General features: G+C 45.7%; 1 protein-coding gene across 3 annotated transcripts in view; it reads left to right on the plus strand.

Moving 5' to 3' along the window:
* EP400 (E1A binding protein p400) overlaps positions 1-22,768 on the plus strand; it is a 123,443-nt gene that overhangs the window by 4,622 nt on the left and 96,053 nt on the right. For all 3 annotated transcript variants that reach the window (XM_060170303.1, XM_060170304.1, XM_060170305.1), the window contains exons 3-4: positions 14,458-15,794; positions 17,314-17,424. In XM_060170303.1, the coding sequence (XP_060026286.1) occupies positions 14,493-15,794; positions 17,314-17,424 (1,413 nt within the window). In that variant the 5' untranslated portion in view covers positions 14,458-14,492. The remainder of the gene's footprint in view (positions 1-14,457; positions 15,795-17,313; positions 17,425-22,768) is intronic.

The following is a 22,768-nucleotide window of genomic DNA, read 5'->3' on the forward strand; positions in this document are numbered from 1 at the left end:
AAAAAATTAGGTATGACAGTGGTTTGTGGCATCCCAAAGAGTCATAGTACTTCCCAGATATACAGCATAGCTATGGTTTACAACTTCACGGGGGACGGTCGGGAGAGAAATGCCTAAATAGGCTTCCTAGGGGGACAATGGGGAAAAAAAGGTTGAGAAATAGCAGCAGAATAATGAATTGGGCGTTTGTAGCTTTATTAGCTGGTGTTTAAGGAAGCACTTCTTCAGTTTGTCTTGAATGTTCCTCTCAAGCTGAGATAGATCCCACCTGGCGTAGTACAGGGGGCGCTAGCCCATCGGGTTAAGGACCCACCACCAACACCATGATTTTAATCAGAAGGGACGCTGGGGACATGAAGTCTGGGCTTCCGTTTGCACTGCAGCCCCAGAGAGGTCAGGCCTGTGTAGTAGCACATGGTGTAGTGCACCCTTAAAACCGAGTTTTAAAACTCAGTTTAGTCCATCTTATATCTTTTGGAACTCACGTATTTTAGGAACTACTATGGAACCTTCGTAACCTGCTCTGAGGTGGGAGAAGAATGAGTGTTTTGTTAGCCAATAGAACTTTTGTTAAGTGGCATCTGGTGTTACCATCTTAATAGATGCTAACATTTTACTATGAAAAATTTCAAAGATACACAAAGATTGAAAGAATTTTATAGTAAACACCTAGATACCCACCACCTAGTTTTCTATTATTAACATTTTACTGACCTGCTTTATCACACATCCATCTATCCATCCATCTTTTAAAAATTTGGGGGAGCAATTCAAGATGAGTGAAAGCATTGTTTTTAATATGTTTAATTTAAGCCTCTTTTTTACTCCCTCTCGCAGAGGTAGTTGGTCCATTTTGGGGGTGTCTATCAAGTTACTTAGGGCCGCACAAAGACAACTTATATAAAAAGCCCTTGAATACAGGTTACCAGGGAGTGGAGGGCAGAGAGCATTCTCCACAGAGGGGAGTTCTGGAGGGCGGCGGTGCTTTTTCAGGGAGAGAGGGAGGGTTCACGTGGCTGCACGTGGGGTGTCTGGGGGTGAAGGTCCTCGTGGTGTAGCTGCCACCGCTCTGCTGATGGGGGTCAGTCTCCATCCCCGCCTGGGCTCCCCCTGGATCGCTTTCTCACAAAACTGGGATGTGGTGGTGGTGCCTGGAGCCCGCGGACCTCAGACTCCCCCGGCCGACGCTGCCTGCGTTTCAGCCCCGCAGAGGCCTGCTCCGTGTGGTGACGCGGCCCCCACGGTGCCCTGAGTGGCGTCCTTCACCCTGGCCTTTCTTAACCCGCCTGTGCCTGTTACTAGGCCTCCAGTCTTAACTCTGCTGGTTTCCTAGAGTGTGAGTGTGTGTGCAGCAGCGTCTCTGTTTGAGGAGAGCCCCAGGTTGAAAGGAGAAGCTTTACTTAGTCTTGGATTTGTTTGTAGTCCCATCGCTGACTTGACTTTGAGATACAAATGGTGTTAAACGATGGCATGAGTTTATTTATTTCAAAGATGGAGATGAAACTGCTGAGAACCACTGTCCTAAAATCTCCTAACCTTTCTCTCTGTCTTCCGTCACCACCCCGGGCAAGGCTGTGTACATTGCTGCTTGTTCTGCAGAGCTCTCTGCCCCTAGTTTTCCTCCATTCTGCCAGGATGTCATTGTTTTTAGGCCATTTCAGGAGACAGGAAATGTGTTTTAAGGAAAAACCATGAGTTGATACTGACTCCCTCTTCTTATCCAGCATCATGGAGTTGATCCGTGCCTTCCTTCCCCGTTCCATTGGTGATTATTTTGTCCTTTCCAGAGTTAGATTTGCTTCTGTTTGCGTTCAGTTTTAGGGAGCTCTTCATCCCTATTGATTTAATTTTGCTTTTTGAACGTGTAACACTTTAACATGATTCTAGAAGTCAAAATGATACGAGATGGTGTACTCAGAAGCGCCCCTTCCTCCACTGTCCTGCCAGTCTGCTTGCACCCACCCCCTTCATTTCTGGCTTATTCTTCCTGAGTTCCTTTTTTGCAAAAGTAAGCAGGTATTTATGGGGTGTTATTGCTTCCAGACTCTTTAGTGGACATAACTAGGAAATATATTTTTTAAGAAAGAAATATATATATAGATATGTATGTATCTGCTTATTTTTATTGGAATATAATTAACATACAACATTATATTAGTTTTAGGTGTCCGTCATAATGATTTGACATTTGTGTACATTGCAAAATGGTCACCACATTAAGTCTAGTTACCGTCTGTCGTCATACAGAGTTACAATTTTTTTTTTCTTGTGATGAGAATTTTCAAGATTTACTCTCTCGGGGCTTCCCTGGTGGCACAGTGGTTAAGAAACCGCCTGCCAGTTCAGGGGACATGGGTTTGAGCCTTGGTCCGGGAAGATCCCACATGCCGCGGAGCAGCTGAGCCCGTGCGCCACAGCTACTGAGCCTGCGCTCTAGAGCCCGTGAGCCACAACTACTGAAGCCCACGTGCCTAGAGCCTGTGCTCCGCAACAAGAGAGGCCACCGCAACGAGAAGCCCGCGCACCGCAACGAAGAGCAGCCTCCGCTCGCCGCAACTAGAGCAAAGCCCACGCGCAGCAGCAAAGACCCAACGCAGCCAAAAATAAATAAATAAAATTAAAGAAAATAAAGATTTACTCTCAGCAATTTTTGAACATGCAGCACAATATTACTGACTACAGTTCCCAAGCTCTACCTCCCCAGGACTTATTTATCTTATAGCTGGAAGTTTGTACCTTTTGATCCCCTTTAACCCACTTCGCCTACCACCCAACCCCCACTGCAACCACCAACTTGTTCTCTGTATCTGTGAGTTTTGTTTAGATTTCACATACAAGTGAAATCATACAGTATTTATCTTTCTTTGTCTGACTTATTTCACTTAACATAATACCCTCAGATTCCATCCATGTTGTTGCAAATGGCAGGATTTCATTCTTTTTTACGGCTGAGTAATATTCCATTGTATATCTCTCCATATCTATCTCTCTATATAGCTCACATCTTCTTTATCCATTCATTTATTGATGGGCACTTAGGTTGCTTCTCTGTCTTGGCTATTGTAAATAATGGTGCATATGAACATAGGGGTACCTATAACTTTTCAAATTAGTGTTTTTGTTTTCTTCAGATACAGTGGAATGGCTGGTAATAGAATTGTCATATGGTAGTTCTGTTTTTAATTTTTTTTGAGGAAGCTCCATGCTGTTTTCCATAGTGGCTGCACCAGTTTACAGTCCCACTAACAGTGCCTGAGGGTTCCCTTTTCTCCGCCATCTTTGCCAACATTTGTCATTTGTGGTCTTTTTGATAATAGGTGTGAGGTGATACCTCGTGGTTTCGATTTGCCTTTCCGGTGTGAAGTGGTATCTGGTGGTTTTGATTTGCATTTGCCTGATGATTAGTGATGTTGAGCATGTTTTCATGTATCTGTTGGCCATCTGTTTCTTCTTTGGAAAAATGTCTATTCGGATCCTCTGTCCATTTTTCAATTGGATTTTTTTTTTTTTTGTTATTGAGCTGCATGAGTTCTTTATATATTTTGGATGTTAACCCCTTATCAGATATATGATTTGCAAATATCTTCTTCTATTCTTCCTATAAAAAGATTGCCTATTTATTTTGTTGACGGTTTTCTTTGTTGCACAGAGCTTTTAAGTTTGATGTCTCCCATTTGTTTATTTTTGCTTTTGTTGCCATTGCCTTTGGAATCAGATCCAAAAAAAAAAAAAAAAAAAAAGTCTCCAAGAGAGATGTCAAGAAGCTTAACCACCTGTGTTTTCTTCTAGGAGTTTTATGGTCTCTGGTCATACATTCAAGTCGTTAATCCATTTTGAGTTAATTTTTGTGTATGGTGTAAGATAGTGGTCCAGTTTTATTTTTTTGCATGTGGCTGTTCAGTTTTCCCAACACCATTTATTGAAGAGACTGTTTCTTTCCCATTGTATTTTCTTACCTCCTTTGGCATAAATTAATTGACCATATATGTGTGGGTTTATTTTTGGACCTTCTGTTCCATTGATCTGTGGGTTTGTTTTTATGCCAATACCATACTGTTGTGACTACTAAAACTCTGTAATATGGTTTGAAATCAGGGAGCTTGATGCCTCTAGTGTTGTTCTTCTTTCTCAAGATTACTTTGGCTTTTCATGATCTTTTGTGGTTCCATACAAATTTTTAGATTGTTTGTTCTATTTCTGTGAAAAATACCTTTGGGAGTTTGATAGGGATTGCGTTGAATCTGTAGATTGCTTTAGGTAGTATGGACATTTTAACAATGTTAATCCTAATCTGAGAGCACAGGATATCTTTCCATTTACTTGTGTCATCTTCAGTTTCTTCATCAGTGTCTTACAGTTCTTAGTGTACCTCCTTTTACCTCCTTGGCCAGAAAATTCCTAAGTATTTTATTCTTTTTTTTTTTATTTTATTCTTTTTGATGCAATTGTAAATGGGTGTTTTTCTTAACTTCTCTAATAATTCTTAGTATATGAAAATGTAACAGATTTTTGCTTACTGATTTTGTATCCTGCAACTTCACTGAATTCATTTATTAACTGTAACAGGTTTTTGGTGGAGTCTTGAGGGTTTTCTGTACATCATATCGTGTCATCTGCAGATGGTGACAGTTTTACTTCTTTCTGATCTTGGATGCCCTTTTATTCCTTTTCCCTGTCTAATTGTTCTGGCTAGGGCTTCCAAAAGTGTGTCGAATAAAAATGGCAAGAGGGGGCACCCTTGTCTTGTCCTGATATGAGAGGAAGTGCTTTCAGCTTCTCACTGTCAAGTATGATGTAGCTATGGGCTTGTCATATGTGGTCTTTATTGCATTGAGGTATGTTCCCTCTGTACCCACTTTGTTAAGAGTTTTTATTCTAAATGGATGTTGAGTTTTGTCAAATGCTTTCTCTGCTCTATTGAGATGATCATGTGATTTTTATCCTTCCTTTTGTTAACGTGGTGCAACACGTTGATTGATTTGCTCATGTTGAACCATCCTGCATCTCTGGAATAAGTCCCAGTTGATCACGGTGTATTATCCTTTCAATGTATTGTTGAATTCAGTTTGCTGATATTTTGTTGAGGATTTTTGCATCTGTGTTCATCAGGGATGTTAACCTGTAATTTCTCTTTTGGTGGTGTCCTCGTCTGGTTTTCGTATCGGTAATGCTGGCCTCATAAAATGAATTTGGGAGCGTTGCCTCCTTTTCATTTTTTGGAAGAGTTTGAGAAGGATAGGCATTAAATCGTTTTTGAATGTTTGGTAGAATTCATCAGTGATGCCATCTGGTCCTGGACTTTTGTTTGTTGGAATGTATCTGTTTATTTAGTTTTGGCTATGTTGGGTCTTCGTTGCTGCATGCGGGCTTTCTCTAGTTGCAGTGAGTGGGAGCTACTCTTCGTTGCAGTGCGCGGGCTTCTCATTGTGGTGGCTTCTCTTGTTGTGGAGCACGGGCTCTGGGCGCATGGGCTTCAAGTAGTTGTGGCTCGCGGGCTGTAGAGCGCAGGCTCAGTAGTTGTGGTGCACGGGCTTAGTTGCTCTGTGGCATGTGGGATCTTCCCGGAGCAGGGCTCGAACCCGTGTCCCTGCATTCTTTTTTTTACAAAAATAAACAGGGCTTCCTTGGTGCAGTGGTTAAGAATCCGCCTGCCAATGCAGGGGATGTGGGTTCGATTCCTGGTCCAGGAAGGTCCCACATGCCATGGAGCAACTAAGCCCGTGCACCACAACTACTAAGCCTGTGCTCTAGAGCCTGCGAGCCACAGCTTCTGAGCCTGTGTACCACAACTACTGAAGCCCACATGCTCTAGGGCCCCCATGCTGCAGCTACTGAGCCCGCGTGCTGCAAATATTGAAGCCCGCACGCCTAGAGCCCATGCTCTACAACAAGAGAAGCCACTGCAGTGAGAAACCTGTGCACCGCAATGAAGAGTAGCCCCCGCTCACTGCAACTAGAGAAAGCCTGGGTGCAGCAATGAAGACCCAACACAGCCAAATAAAAATAAAAATAAATGAATGAATGAGTGCAGGAAAGGTATGTCTCTGTCCTTCCATTAATTAGTCCATCTGTCTGTCTTTCTTTTCCCCTTTCTTATACAAAGTTATTTCCCCATATATATAGTCTTTTACACTTTGTTTATTTGATTTAGCAGTATGCGTTCTGGAAATTGCTTTATACCAGTTCATGGAAATCTTCCTCATTCTTTTGTACAGCTACGTAGTACTCCATTAAGTGAATGTACTGTAATATAGTCAACCAGTCTCTGAAATATTATGGATGTGCGGTTTATTTCCGGTATTTTGCGTTTACAAATAATGCTGTAGTGAATAAATATTGTGCTTGTGTGTTTTCATTTTGGAGGTGGATATTCATGGTGAGTGTGTAGTGGGATGCTGGGTTGAAGAGTAAGAGCATGTGTAGTTTCTTCTTCTTTTTGGCTGTGCTGGGTCTTTGTTGCGGTGTACAGGCTCTTCGTTGTGGTGCGTGGGCGTCTCTAGTTGTGGCGTGTGGGCTCAGTAGTTGTGGCCTGAGGGCTTAGTTGCTCCGCGGCATGTGGGATCTTAATTCCCCGACCAGGAATCAAACTCGCGTCCCCTGCATTGGAAGGCGGATTCTTAACCAATGGACCACGAGGGAAGTCCTGAGCATGTGTAGTTTTGGGTAAATGGTGCCAGGTCCCCTTGTAGGGTTGTACAGCTTAACATCCCACAGCAGAGTTGAGAGGGCCTGGTTCCCACAGTCTCACCAACAGTGTGTTGTCTGGCTTTTGAATTTTGTTAGGCTCAGAGATGAGAAATGATATTTCAGCTTAGTTTTAGTTCATATTTCTTTCATTATGAGTGATGGATTTACAAGTGAATGTGCTTGAAAAATTCAGCCTCAAGTCTTACCTTGGAGTTTTACTTTGTTTTACTGATTTTTGCAATAGAAAATCCCATTTCATAAATACAGGCTAGGCGTGAGTGAAATGAATCAGGCGTTTGGTTCGTTACATGTGAGCAACCTTGTAGAGAGAGTCATAGTGTTTTGGTGGGTTTTGATGTTAGTCAAGAAGGCCAAGCCTGGGTTCTGGTTGATGCTGGTAATTGTGTTAGGAAGTTGTGGAGCTGGCTTTATTTCTGGCAGGCCAGGTCTTCTCTGGTTTCTGCCTCTGCATATCTTCATGGCCTGTGAGGGGCTCTTTGATGCAGACGCTGCGCATTGGATGTGGGCTTCCTCCCGTTCAGAAATGGCCCCCTTGATGGTGCAGTATAGAAATGCTTCCCCACTCTAACAGCAGTGCTCCCTGGGTGGTGAGCGGTGCCTGGCCCTTGGCTGTGGTGTGGGAGGCGCATCGACTGTGGCGATGAGCGCAGTGAGCCTGGCAGCCTGGGGCTTCTGCTCAGCTCCCGCTTCTTGTTGCCGGCTGGGATGTGGCCCAGTGTGGCCAGTACTTGGATGTTTCTCATGAATGAAGCTGACAACTTGCGTTTTTTATGTGAAATCTCCTGGTATAAAAATATCAATTGAAATGAATCCAAACAGCAGATGACATCATACAGACTAAAACCGTGTCTTCCGTCTGCATAGAGCCAGGGCGGCCATGATTGCCAGCATCTCCTGCCGAGCGACTTGGGGACTCCCCACCCAGTGTGGCGTAATGGCCCTCTGAGCCCTGGCTCTGTCTGTCTCCTTGGCCTTGGTCTTCAGCACGCTAGTATTCTAGCACTTTCCCCTCCTCTGCTTTTCCCATGCTCGCTCGTTTACTCACCAAGCACCTACCGGGTGTCTCTCATATGCCAGGCTCTGTTCTGGGTGCTGGTGGTTCATCAGTGAGCCCAGTCAGACAGCCTCCCTCCCACGACACGCTGTTATGCTTGGCCAAAGACGTTTCTTTTAACGTGTACAGAGAGAGCTAGAAATATGTACACGCCCATATATGTGTTGTCATGTCGAGAGTTTAAAAACGTGTATACGTATAATATATATGCTACACGTATGTTTGGCTTTACTCAAGTTATATAATTTAAGTACGTACAAGCGTTTCCTCATTCTTTTAGTGGCTGCCTCTAAAGGGTGGTTATACCAGATTTTGTTAAAAGTTCCCTATAGGGGAGCATTTACATTGTTTGAAATTTGACATTATAAATAATATTATAATGAACACCTTTGGACAACTGTATATTTGTGTGAATAGATCCCTAGAGCTGGAGTTCCTTGATCAGTGTACATTAAAATTGTGATAGGTAATGCCGCGTTACCCTCCAGAAAGCTATAGCTGTGCTTTACTTCCCTCATTTGTGTATGGCGGGTTCGCCATTTCCTAGCAGCCTTACTAAACCTGAATATTATCAGTCTTTTGATCTTCACTAACCTGTCAAACAACAGTCTCACTTTATTTCATATTTTGTTATTAATGAGGTTAAGCATTTTTGATGTTTATGTGTCATCTGAATTTCTTGTAGAATTTCTGGTTTAGCCTCTTTTCTTGGGTTGTTTCGCTCTTCTTGATTTGTGGGAATTTTTAAGGATGGATAACCTTTTGTCATATAGGCTTCAAATTTTTTTTTTTTTTTGCGGTACGCGGGCCTCTCACTGTTGTGACCTTTCCCGCTGCGGAGCACAGGCTCCGGACGCGCAGGCTCAGCGGTCATGGCTCACAGGCCCAGCCGCTCCGTGGTACGTGGGATCTTCCCGGACCGGGGCACGAACCCGCGTCCCCTGCATCGGCAGGCAGACTCTCAACCACTGCGCCACCAGGGAAGCCCATAGGCTTCAAATATTTTTTATCAATCTCACTTTTTTATTGTAATGTTCTTCTTTAGTAAGGTTGTCAGTTGTTAATGCTTTTTAAAAATAAATATTGTGGGCTTCCCTGGTGGCGCAGTGGTTGAGAGTCCGCCTGCCGATGCAGGGGACACGGGTTCGTGCCCCGGTCCGGGAGGATCCCACATGCCGCGGAGCGGCTGGGCCCGTGAGCCATGGCCGCTGAGCCCGCGCGTCCGGAGCCTGTGCTCCGCAACAGGAGAGGCCACAACAGTGAGAGGTCCGCGTACCGCCAAAAAAAAAAAAAAAAAAAAAAAAAAAAAAAAAAAATAAATATTGTTTCTAGGTTTCACGCCATGTTTAGGAAACTCTTCATTACTGCAGGATTATAAAGATATTGTCATATGTTTCAAAATATTTTTATGGTTTGATTTTACCCCCTTGAGTAATTTTTGTGAATGGTGTGAGGTGCAGGGGTGGGCGGGGCTCAGGGGGTGGATCTGACTTTTATTTTTCTAAATGGATCGATCTAAGAAAGTTTGGATTTTAATTCTCTAGCTTCAGGACTTCTCTGGCTGTCCAGTGATTGAGACTCCACGCTTCCACTGCAGGGTATGCAGGTTCGATCCCTGGTCAGGGAACTAAGATCCCACGTGCCGCAAAGAGCAGCCAAAATATAAATAAAAAAATAAATAAGTGATAAAAAAATAATTCTTTAGCCTTCCAGAAAGCTGTTGTGAACTTTAGTAATGCTCTAAAAAGACTTCTTATTTTAAACATCTCGACAACAGTCAGAGAGGTTTAAAAATAGCATCTGTCTGTGAGAGGCCTTTTTCTCTGTGGTCTGCAGCTCTTGGTGAGGCACGGATTTGTGGGCACCACGAAACCCTGAGAGGCTTACCGGGTGGACCATTGCTGGAGGTGGCAGGGAGGCAGGGACAGATATGTCAGCGGGGTCTTGTGTCTTAAGGCAGAGAACTGCGGGGGTTTGTGCGATAGGCTGGAGTGGAGGGTGTGGCGTCTCTTCTATTGCAAAGTGTTTTCTTTTTTTTTTTAAATTGAAGTATAGTTGGTTACAATATTGTGTTAGTTCCAGGTGTACTAATGATTTGACATGTGCGCACATTATGAAACGGTCACCGTGATGAGTCTAGTAGCCATCTGTCCCCGTACAAAGTGTTATTACAGTGTCACTGACCATATTCCTTATGCTGCAGCTTACATCACGTGACTGACTTCTATAACTGGAGGCTTGTACCACTTAATACCCTTCACCCATTTCACCCACCTCTCATCCCCTCCCTTCTGGCAGCCACCTGTTTGCTCTCTGTATCTGTGAGTCTGCTTTCATGTGTTGTTTTCTTTATGTGCTGGATCAGCCAAGATGTGCCTGGCTCTTGCAGCCGGCAGGTGCGCCCCGGGCGCTGCTGGCATCCAGCACAGGGCGGAGTGCCCGCCACGTGTTCCCTGCAGTTAGCTTGTTGTTGTGCTCCCTCGGGGCCTCATCCCTGTGCTCCTGTGAACTGCCAAGCAGGACCGAGTCAGTGTGGCAAACAGCATGCCCCTGTCTTTGCCAAAGCGTGTCACGTGACCACCCAGTCCAGGGCTGGGAAATGCACACCCGTGTTGTGACTGGCGGGAGAATCGGAGTGTTTGGTGAAGAGCACTGATGACTGTGGCACAAGCCAGTTAAGGACAAACTTGGAAAGCATAGAAAGGCAGCAGGGAAAAATCAAAGTGTACTCTGTCACATAGTCAGTATTAATACTGTTTTGCATAGATGTATCAAAGTTTATTGATGTTTATGGTTGGGCATGCCACCTTTCTGCTACAAATAACATTTCAGTCAGCATCCTTGTATATTGAACACAGCTCTGATCTTTTTTCTTAGGCTGATCTAGGAGTCGGATTATTGGGTCAGAAGACGTGAATGTGCTGTAAGACTCTTGTACCTACTGCCAAATTGCTCTCTGGAGTTTCCACTTGAAAATATTCCCAGACACTATTTGTGGCTTCTGTCCTCCCTTCACTCCCATCGTGTTCTGTCTGTTCCTTCTGCCCTGAGTTCATGCTCGTGTGTTCAAGCCCTGATCCACCCTCCTCCTCGTTCCCTTCTCCTCACTCTCCGTCCAGCCCGGGAGCTGTTGTTGACGTAGCAGAACTACCCAAAGCGGGAGCCTGGCCTGAGGGCCGGATCCGTCTGGTGGGATGACAGGGCTGAGAGGGAGACGGGTTTGGGAAGGGAGCAGGGCTCATGACCTGAGCTCCCTGCTCGTTGAAGGGGAAGAAGAGGCTTCCCAATCCCTAGCTGCCTGGGCTCTGGGAGCCCCGAAAGAGAAGCTGGGGAGGGAGGCCCTGGGGGGCTGGGAGCATGTCCAGGCCTCAGCGGGGGGTGAGGGGGGTGGGAGCAGCTGCTATGGGGACCCAGTTTCCTGAGCCCTTCCCCCCTCACTCTTTCCAGTTCTGACCTGGGGACCCCTGCCTACACCAAGGATGGGGCCCAGGTAGGTGTTTCTTAGGGTGGCCTCTTCCCGGCACCAGATGTGCCCCTTGTGTGATGTCAGCATTGCCCTGAGTGAGCAGCCGCCGCACAGACGGCGCCAGCCCCGCGTGGCCCCAGTGGGCGCTGTGCGCAGTGGTCTGAGGGCTTGTCCCCACTCCTCGCAGGTTGCGGCGGTGCGCTGACGCGGCCCGCTGATCTTGGCCTGGTCCTGGGCAGTGTCCTCCTCAAATCGTGAGCCAAACAGCCCGCTGCGGCTGCTGGCGGGCCTTACAGTTAGGGACATCGCCGCCCCCAATTCAGGAGATGGTGGCTTTGCTTTCCACCGGGGTACCTGTATCATGTTCCGGGGGATGCTGTTTTAGATAAGTGGTTTCTTTACATCATAGTTGATTGGGTTTGTTTCTCCAACCTGACCGTAAGCTCACTGAAGTCAGGAACCTTTTTAAAAAGTCAAGGTGTAGTTTACAGTTCTTTGAATTTGAACGAACACACTCATTCTTGTAACCATCGTCCCAAATCAAGTGTAGAACCAGTTCCACACCCCCAAGTTCCCACCTGCAGCCTGGCAGTGTCTGTCTAATCTGTCTCTGTGGTTTTGCCTGTTCCAGAATGTCTTGTGTCAGTGGCCTGCAGTCCGTGGTCCTTGCGTCTGGCTGTGCTCCTTGGCGTCCTCGTGGTGTGGGTGTGTCTGTAGCTCGGCCTTTACGTTGCTGAGGCAGCCGCGTTGTGTGGCTCTTCCAGGTGTTGTATTCCTTCTCCAGGCGAAGGTCAGTATTTATGTCTCCATATGTCTCAGTAGATAGTTTTTTAATTTATATCTTTAACAGAGTCGTGGTTAAGTTGTACAATTAGTATGCTACTTTTTTCACTTAATAATATATCTGAAAAACTTTTCCATGTTTATAACATAGTCTCCATCTAGAACTTGAACATTGGATATTTCTGGTTACACTTCTTTTTACTTCTACTGTATTATTCTGTAATAAATATTTTATGCATAATTTTAAAAAATTGGTAGGTGAATTTCCTTAGCAATTCCCAGAGGTTGGATTAGTAGGTCAAAGGTAATGGGGCCTGCTTCCCCACCGTTGTCGGCCACCCTGTTAGGCACGTTCTGAGCTCTGAGCCCTCAGAGATCTGCGCTGTCTCCCTCCACATTTTTTCAAGAGGTCAGTCATCACAACGTATTCCCCCCCCCATTCTTTACCTTCCCCCTGGTTTTGTAAATTATTATATGTGAGTTTCTTTCTGGCCTTTGTTCTCTCTTATCATCTTTGGTATTCTGGGAATGTATTTTAAGGAAATAATCTGAAATATGTCCTAATGTGTTTGTTTATTCTTTTTATTCTATTTTTGTGTTTGTTCTACACTAATCTTCCTCATAATGCTTGTTTAAAAAGATCAGGAACAAAAGCTCTTTTTTAAAACTTGATTGATTGATTGATTGATTGGGCTGTGCCGGGTCTTAGTTGCGGCATGCATGCGGGATCCAGTTCCCTGACCAGAGATCGAACCCAGGCCCCCTGCATTGGGAGCACAGAGTCTTAACCACTGGACCACGATGGAAGTCCCAAAAGCTCGTCTTGAAAGCAATAAGCATGCCCCAGAGTCCCCCACCCTTGAGTGTCCCACAGCTCACGGTTCCCGCCCACGTTGCTGGGCTCTCTGCTGGGGGCGAGGGTGGGAGAGGGCTCCTGGGATGATAATTAAGGCTGTGGTCCCGATTTCCCGTTTGGATGTGTTGGCTGCAGCCTGCCCATGGTCTTTAGACTCCATCTTCAGAGACGGTCATCAGAGCAGAGAGTGCCTTCTCCTGCTAGTCTAAGCAGGCACTGGTCTTTATGTTTCCCAGCCTTCACTTGTGCACCCGTGAGTTCTGTAGCTCTTGATTTCATACATATGTGTGTTTCAGCCAGGGGCCTGGGACTGTGGCAGCATTCATACAAATGTGTATTTTCACTTTTTAAGTCTTGTAACTTTCGGTTTATAATGTTTTTCATCCCTTGTCCGTTTTCTCCGTGAAATAACAGTGATGCCCTGAAGACGAAAGGATGCTCCTGCTTGTCTTGCGGGGAGGGCTGGAGGGAACACCAAGAAATGGGGAGCTAGGTGTGTCAGTGAAGACTTGAGAATTGTAATCGGGGGGAGGGTATTTCTGACCCAGCCAGTGGGGAGCAGACAGGCTGCGGCTGTTGTCCTGTTCCCAGCGGGGTCGCCCCCTTGCAGACAGCGAGGTCGCCCCCTTGCAGACAGCGAGGCTCCAGCCCAGTGTGACTTGTGGGCGGCCTCCCTGCCTCACCTCGGAATTAGCCTCCTCCCGCTAGTCCTCTGCTTCCTCCCGTCCTTTCTCAGCGTCCTGTCCCCTCTCCCGCCCCCTTCCCTAGTCCGCAGCCTTCAGCACTCTTGGGGCCATGAGCCCCTTTAAAGCCATGTCCCAGCTCCCAGAGAGTTGGCGGACCCCTGACGGGGACTCTCCCGTCCTGGCTGCTCCCTTCTCTCCCGAGGTTTTCTTCTGGAAACACCCACCACCCCCAGCTGAGCTCGTAGAGAGGGCTGAGGTGCGAGGCTGGCACCAGGCCTGGGCCTCTCCCCCAGGAGCGCAGAGGGGCTCTGTGTGTTCACACTCAAGTAACCCGGGGGTGTTTGCAGGGGCGTTGCACAGATGCTCATGAGAACTGCCAGCTGGTGAGGGGCGGTTCTCTTCTGATGACATGCGATGGTGGCATGTGTGGGAGCCACTGGCAGCCTCCTGGGCACCGTTCCTCCACTGGGAGAGATGGGCAGACTGCCCCAGCACGTGGCGGCACGGAGCAGGGCCACCGGACGAGGAATAGCCTCCCAGGAAGAAACATGCCTGTCACGAGCGCCAGCACCAGGTTCATATCCCGCTGGCCTTGAGCAAGTGATTGCCAGTTAGCTTCCTCGGAGCTGGTTGGGACCACCCACCTGCTTCTGCCAGGCCATGTCCTGGCCCCAGGCACAGCAGTGACCCAGAAGGCCCTGTCCCTCCTCTGTGCTGAAGGAGATGGTCTCCAGTGCCATCTCGTCAGGGCTCGATGACAGTAAGACAGTGGTTTGTATCAGATGCTGGTGGGAACATCCCTCCAGAGCATCTGTCCAGTGCTGCTAAATGGTACTCAGAATAAGTAGTGATCAGATGGTTATATTTGCCTCTAAGTAACTTGATTTTAACTTTGTTTTTTCAGCAGAGCATTAAGTTGGATAAAAAAGGAGGGCGATCATGCACCATGGCAGCGGCCCTCAGAACGTCCAGCACCAGCTGCAGAGGTCCAGGGCCTTCGCTGGCAGCGAAGGAGAAGAGCAGCAGGCCCGTCCCAACCCCCCGCAGTCCCCCGCCACGCCCTTTGCGCCGGCGGCGAGCCCGTCCGCGCCCCAGTCCCCCGGTTACCAAGTTCAGCAGCTGATGAACCGCAGCCCCGTGGCCGGGCAGAGCGTGAACATCGCCCTTCAGAATGTGGGGCCGGTGGTGGGAGGGAACCCCCAGATCACGCTGGCCCCCCTGCCGCTGCCCAGCCCCACTTCTCCAGGATTCCAGTTCAGTGCGCAGCAGAGGCGATTTGAGCACGGGTCTCCATCGTACATCCAGGTCACCTCGCCGCTGTCCCAGCAGGTGCAGACTCAGAGCCCCACCCAGCCCAGCCCTGGGCCGGGACCGGGCCTGCAGAGCGTGCGGGCGGGAGCCCCTGGCCCCGGCCTGGGCCTATGCAGCAGCAGTCCCACCGGGGGCTTCGTGGACGCCAGTGTGCTGGTGAGACAGATCAGCCTGAGCCCGTCCAGTGGCGGCCACTTCGTGTTCCAGGAGGGCTCGGGCCTGGCGCAGATGGCCCCGGGCGCCCAGGTTCAGCTGCAGCACACGGGGGCGCCCATCACGGTCAGAGAACGCAGACTCTCGCAGCCCCACGCGCAGTCGGGGGGCACCGTCCACCACCTGGGACCTCAGAGCCCCGCGGCCGCAGGCGGGGCCGGCCTGCAGCCCCTGGCCAGCCCTGGCCACATCACCACGACGAGCCTGCCGCCCCAGATCAGCAGCATCATCCAGGGGCAGCTGATCCAGCAGCAGCAGGTGCTGCAGGGGCCTCCGCTGACCAGGCCTCTGCTCCCTGGGGTCGGGGGGACTTCGGCGTTTGGGATGACGTCCCCACCGCCCCCCACCAGCCCTTCCAGGACCGCAGCGCCCCCGGGCCTCTCCAGCCTTCCTGTCCCGTCTGCGGGGAGCGCGGGGATAAGAAAGGCTCCCCGGAAATTGGAAGAGATCCCCGCGGCCTCCCAGGAGCTGGCCCAGATGCGGAAGCAGTGCCTGGACTACCACTTCAGGGAGATGGAGGCTCTGAAGGCGGCCTTCAAGGAGTACTTGGTCGAGCTGTTCTTCTTGCAGCACCTTCAGGGAAACATGATGGATTTCCTAGCTTTCAAGAAGAAGCATTATGCCCCGTTACAAGCTTACCTTAGGCAGAACGATTTGGACCTGGAGGAGGAGGACGAGGACGAGGACGAGGAGAAGTCTGAGGTCATCAACGACGAGGTGAGGGGCGGCGCCCAGTCACCAGCAGGCCAGGCTGCTTGGCTGTGCGTGCAGGCAGCCGTGAATTGCACGTGATCTGTGAGCCTGGGGTGTTCATGAGATGCAGTTCATAAGGATTTGATCCAGGAGCAAATGGAAGATGCATTTGCTTTTTCCTTCATGGAAGGAAAGAGCTGCTCTAGTTAGGAGGACGGTGCAGAGTGGTGATGTGAGTATTGCCGGTGCGTTTAGAACAGGGATGCTTCCCCGGTTTGGGGAGCCAACCTGGCCTGACCCAGCGTTCCCCTGTGCTCTGCTGGGTGTGTGGAGGTTGGCCAGCCCCGAAGGGCCTGCAGAAGCCAGGGGTGTGGACACCTTCCCGCTGGTTCCCCAGGTTTCACATTATACTTACACAGGTTCACCCATTGGGATTCTCAACACCATGAATGTCATTTTTAAGGAAGGGATTTGAATCACTAGGTTGTTACAGTATATCAGTTATGATTTAAATCACTAGATACATTTATAAGGTATCTTCATGATTAAAATATGGTTATTATGGCAAAGCAACTGAGAATTTTTTCAATTTTTAGATGTAGTCTTAGATTTGAAATCACATATTTAACTCACGCTGTTGCACATAGCTACTGAGTGGTATTTAAGATAGAATCTTTTTTAGATAGTGAACTTTTTGGGTACCTGGAATGGGTGCTTAATAAATAACCCCAATTGGGATTCTCAGTACCTTAGTGATTCCTAAGGTCCCTTTATTGGTACTTCCTAGAGAAGGAAGCTGAGCAGACAGGGCGACAGTGAGGTGCAGCGTGATGCACTGGATTTGTGCCTCTGTGTTGTGACTGTACACTATGTTGGTGGAGCTCATTTTGTTTTTTGATACAGCTAAAACAGTGTAAATCTCTGTCAGTTCTTCTGCAAAGAAATCAGCCTTTGATGAACAAAAGCTGGCCTCTTTGCTCATCTCCTCGTTGATATTTATTATGTGTGGCTTTGCCATTTGGTGTTTTCTTTAACACCCTTTCCAGGATGAACCATTTTTATTTTCTAAAAGGTTTATATGATTTTTTTTTTTTTGAGGATTTCACCTCTGTTGCCATGAAATAGTGAAATTCAGTTCTCTTTTATGTTTGTACACCAATGTTGTCTGTAGGCTCAATCCCCCTTATCTGTCATTGCCATTCTGACCTGCACGTAGTAGGCCAGGGTGTAAACTGCCTATGAGGTTGTCAGGGCTTTGCTACTTGAAGACTGTCCGCCATTACCATTTTTAAAGTTTGAAGTTGCAGAATCTAAGGACATTGCACTTGTGACTTAAATTGGAGTTTCTGCAAGATTTGCAGTTGAGTTAGGGTACTACACATCTGTCACAAATCAGTTCAGTGTCCTTTTACAGGATTTGATGCAAAAAAATTCCATTTTTAAACACCAGACATCAGTGAGCTATCAGCAATAAAATTCTAACAAAATTTTGAGCAGTCTTAAAAATTATGTTGCCTTTTTTTCTCAAAATATTTCCTCTCAGGTAAAGGTTGTGACAGGAAAGGATGGGCAGACTGGTACTCCTGTTGCTATAGCAACCCAGCTTCCTCCAAATGTTTCTGCTGCTTTTTCATCCCAGCAGCAACCATTTCAGGTACTTTTCGATGGTTCTAAAATGTAGTCTCATCCGAAACTTTTCCTTCATCCAGATATTTTAACCTTCAATTTACTATTTGCTCTTCAGCATTTTTTTCCAGAGCCCATTCCTTATTTTAAAAAAGTAAAAAAGCCTTCCTGCATATAAAATTATACAACTAAATTGCATGAGTAAATGACAACACAGACCTTAATGCATTATTTTTTGTGTGTATTGACCTGTAACGCAGTAGTAGCTTCAGCATGCATGTCATCTAATACCTACAGTCCTGTTGAATGTATGCTCAGGATTCCTTGTGTGCTGTGTTTTAAATGTTCGTTCTTTCTTGTGTCTTCTATCTGTATTTTTGAGAACAGTGCAAACAGAAGAAAAAAAGAAAGATTACACAGATGATAACTTGATATTTTCTGTAGCTAGAGGAAACACTGAAATGAAACACACTTCTAAAATACCAGGACCTTAGGCTTCTAAATGGATGTTAATTGAATGCAAACTGATTATTTTTAATTTTTTGAAAATTAAATCACTCTGTTACATTAATAAATGCCAAGAACCTAAAAGTACAGGTCAGATTCTAGTCATTTTGGAATAGATTGTGCTAGGTTCTGAAGGCAGTTGAATCTTGTGGTGATGATGTTTTTAAAATTTTCTTAATTTTTAATTTTGGTATAATTTCAAACATATATAAAAGTTGCAATAACAGTACAAAGACCTCCTGTTATATCCTCTACCCAAATTCACCAGTTGTTAACTTTTTGCCCCATTTGCATTATTTTTATTCTCTCTCTTTTATATGTACACACATACACATTTCCCCCAAACTATTTGAGAGTAAATTGCAGACATCATATCACACTTGCATCCCTAAGTCCTTCTTCATATGGTATCAGGTACGAGTGTTACCTGACCTAACCGTGGTATAACAATCAATTCTGGAAATTTTACAGTAACTTTTACTATGACTGAGCCACAGCTCATGTGCAAATTTTGTCTCTTGTTCCGGTGACATCCTTTGTATAGTTTTTCTCCCAGTCTGGGATCACCCGTTGTGTTTAGTTGCCATGCCTCTCTGGTCTTCTTTAATCTGGGCAAGCCCCTCGCTCTTTCATGCCTTCACATTTTTGAGAAGTGTAGGTCAGTTATTTTGTAGAATGTCGTTTGACATGGGCCACTAATTCTGTTATCTATTGGCGAGTCCTGCTGGAGTCAGCTGTCACGTTAAAGACTGCAAAGTGGATTTTCTAACTCCATTATTCCTTCTGCATTCATTAGCTGGCATTCTGCTGTAATGATGAACTTTCTTTTTTCTTCCATTACGTATATTCACATACAGATTCTTATTTCATTTTCATATGTCATTAACGGTATTTATTTATTTAAATTTATTTAATTCAGTAAAGTTTATTCTTTTTGGTCTATAGTTCTGTGAATTTTGTTAAATGCCTAGAGTTGTGTAACCACCACCACCCAAGAAACAGAGGAGTTCTGTCATCCCCCCAGATGTTCCTCATGCCACATCTCTGTCGTCAAATTTTCTCCCTCCCTTAACCTTTGTTCTCTGTCTATGATTTTGCCTTTTCCAGAATAAAATATAAATGGAATTATACAGTATAGTATATGCATGCTGCCTTTTCAGTCTGGCTTCTTTCAGTTAGCATAATAATTAATGCATTTGAGATTCATCCACGTTGTTGAATTTGCCGATTGTTTCCTTTTTTTGCTGAGCGGTATTCCACTATATGAGTGTTCCCCAGTTTGTTGAGCCATTCACCCTTTGAAGGATGTTGGGTTGTTTCCAGTTGTTGGCATACCTAGGAGACAGGTTTCTGGGCTGTTATTAAGAGTACATTCAGTTTCACATGCGACTGCCAAACTTTCCACAGTGGCTGTTCGTTTCACATTCCTCCCCACTACTTGTTCTTGTCAGTTTTCTTCTGTAGTTATTCTAATACGTATGCGGTGGTTTTAACTTGTATATCTCTAAAGACTAATGATGTTGAAAAACTTTTCTTTTTCATGCGTTCATTTCCATTTGTATATCTTCTTCGGTGAAGTATCTGTTCATTTCCTTCACCATTTTTTTCCCATTGAGTCATTTGCTTTATTGTTGCATTTGAGAATTCTTTATATAATTTGGATATAAGCTTTTTGTCAGATATAAATTTGCAAATATTTTTCTGTCATTCTGTGCCGTATCTTTTTCTTCTTTTAGATCATTTTTTACAGAGCAGAAGTTCTGAATTTTGATGTGGTCTCTTTTATCATTTTTTTTCTTTTATGGATTGTGATTTTGTTAAATAAGAACTCTTCACTCAACCCAAGGTCACAAAAATTTCCTCTAGTTTTTTTTTTTAGAAGTTGTATAGTTTTATGTTTTACATTTAGGTCTGTGATCCTTTTTTTTTTTTTTTTTTCCCCCCGATACGCGGCCCTCTCACTGTTGTGGCCCCTCCCATTGCAGAGCACAGGCTCCAGACACGCAGGCCCAACGGCCATGGCTCACGGGCCCAGCCGCTCTGCGGCATGTGGGATCTTCCCGGACCGGGGCATGAACCCGTATCCCCTGCATCGGCAGGCAGACTCTCAACCACTGCACCACCAGGGAAGCCCGTGTGATCCATTTTGAGTAAAGTATTGTATAACATGCAAGCATCGGTAGAAGTTTATTTCTTTGTATATTGACAGCCAGTTAGTTGAGCAGTGTTTCTTAAAAAGACTGTCTTGTATCTGCTGAATTGATTTTGCATCTTTGCCAGAAATCAGTTGATCCTGTCCGTATGGGTGTGTTTCTAGGCTCTCTTCTCTTCCATTGATCTCTGTGTCTATCTTTTTGCTTAATGCCACACTGTCTTTACTACTGTATCTTTGTAGTAAGTCCTGAAATCAGTTAGTGTGAGTTCTTCAACTCTGTTCTTTTTCAGAATTGTTTTGGTCATTCTGGTTCCTTTCACTTTTCATATACATTTTAGAATCAGCTTGTCGATATCCATAGAACATCCTGCTAGGATTTTTTTTTTTTTTTTTTTTTTTTGCGGTACATGGGCCTCTCACTGTTGTGGCCTCTCCCGTTGCGGAGCACAGGCTCCGGATGCGCAGGCTCAGTGGCCATGGCTCACGGGCCTAGCCGCTCCGTGGCATGTAGGATCCTCCCGGACCGGGGCACGAACCTGCGTCCCCTGCATCGGCAGGCGGACTCTCAACCAATGCGCCACCAGGGAAGCCCCCTGCTAGGATTTTGATTGAGATTGGATTGACTCTATTGACCTGTTTGGGGTGAAGTAATATCTTGACAACGTTGAGTCTTCCAGGCCAGGAATATGGTATGTTCTCCATTTATTTTTGTCTTCTTTGATTTCTTTCATCAGTATTTTGTAGTTTTCAGCATGCAAATTCTATGTATGTTTTGTTAGACTTATACCCAGCTATTCCAATTTTTCTGTGGTGCTATAGATGGTACTTAAATTTTAAAATTTTTTTCTAGTTGTTCATTGCAAGTATATAGGAATACAGTTGATTATGCAACCTTGCTAAACTCACTTATTAGTTTTAGGAGCTTTTTTGTAGATTCCATGGGATTTTCTACCTAGAGAATCATGTCTGCAAAGAAAGCAAATTTTGTATTTTCTTCTATCTGTATGCCTTTTATTTCTTTTTCTTGCCTTATTTGCACTGGCAATGGCATGGACTGGCATGGACTTGCACTGTGATGCTGAATAGGAGTGATAAGAACAGACAATTCTTACCTTCTGGATCTTAGGGGGAAGCATTTAGTCTTTCACCATATGGAGTATGATGTTAGCTGTAGACTTTGTAGCTGTCCTTTATCAGGTTAAGGAAATTCCTTTATTCCTAGTATTTATCATGAATGGATGTTGGATTTTGTCAAATACTATTTGCTGCATCTATTCACATAATCATGTGATTTTTCTTTTTTGGTCTGTAAAAGTGGTGAATTATATCATATTAAGGTATAATTTGTAGGCAGGGACTGCACAGATCTTAAATGTTAGAATTTGTTGAGTTTGACAAGTGCCCGTGTAACCCATACACGTGTCAGGGTGTCCACTTCCACCAAGTCTCCTTGTGCCCTGCCAGCCATCCGCTACCCAGCCCCCCCGCCCCAGTTTATTACTATTTATTCTATTACTGTTTATTTTGATGTTCAAATTATCTGTAATTTGACGAGTGGGAGCCCTTTCAGGCGGGCTCTAGTATGCTTTTGGCACATCCCTGGCGCTGTCCAAGTACTTCCTTACATTCTGCCACAAAATGTTTAAAGTTTATCTCGCACATGCCTTGATTCAGCCCAGGAATCAGTCATTTCTCCAAGGAACTGTGTTCTTTTTGGTGGGGAATAATAATTTGAACCCAATATTTAGGTGTTCTTGTAATGAATTTGATACAACTGAAGATAAAATTTCTTGAATTGGAAATTGTCAGAAAGTTTATTAGTGGGACAAATTTCCTGTTAGTGCTTAGAGGAATGTAATACATCAGTGCGTTTATAGACCCCATTGATAAACATTTGCATAAGAACCGTGGGACAGCGGTTGGCAGGGAGTGCCTGTAAACTTAGGTTGCATGGTCTCCACAGTGACACAAATTAAACCCTCTGATTTACTGTCATACTCACCAGATTGCCAGAAATTAAATTGGACAGAAGCTGTTGATTTAGGTCTATGAGATTCTCACCCACTGCTGATTGGGAGTGTAGCATGGAAACATTTCACATGGTCTGGAAAAGGTGAGTGTGGCAGGCCCTCTTGATCCAAACAGCGTGCTCTAGAGGTGTTCTTGTGTGCGCCAGAAAACACAGCCGCTAATGCTCCCAGCGGCATCGTTTCCGCTAATAGCCCCACCCCGGAAAGATACATAATGTCCGTCAGCAGTAGAACAGATCAGCGGGTCATGCACATTCATATAGCGGAACGCTAATAGTAACCAGTAGTGAAAAGGAGTGAGTCGGTGTGGGCGGGTCTCAGCAGCGCCCTGTGGAACAGAAGGAGTTACGGGAGAGCCCAGCTGCAGCGTTCCTTCAGGTAAAGTTCACTAGGAAGCAAAACCAAACACAGCGTAGTGTGGAGCTAAGCCTGTAGGTGGTGGCACCAGGGGAGAATGTTCACGTACAGTTCAGGTGGGGAGGGGGATGCCTTCATAGTGCGTGGGGTCTCCAGGGCGTGCGTAACAGCTTATTCTTAAGCCTCGGGATGAGTACACGGGTGATTGCTTTATCATTACTTTTTAAACTTATAAGTTTTTCTAATTCTCAGCATTTTATTATGAAAAATTTCAAACAGGAAAGCTAAACAGTGTTCAGTGAACACTCACATCCCCCTGTTTA

The sequence above is a fragment of the Lagenorhynchus albirostris genome, chromosome 14 (assembly GCF_949774975.1).
Source record: "Lagenorhynchus albirostris chromosome 14, mLagAlb1.1, whole genome shotgun sequence".
In the NCBI taxonomy this organism is placed as follows: Eukaryota; Metazoa; Chordata; class Mammalia; order Artiodactyla; family Delphinidae; genus Lagenorhynchus; species Lagenorhynchus albirostris.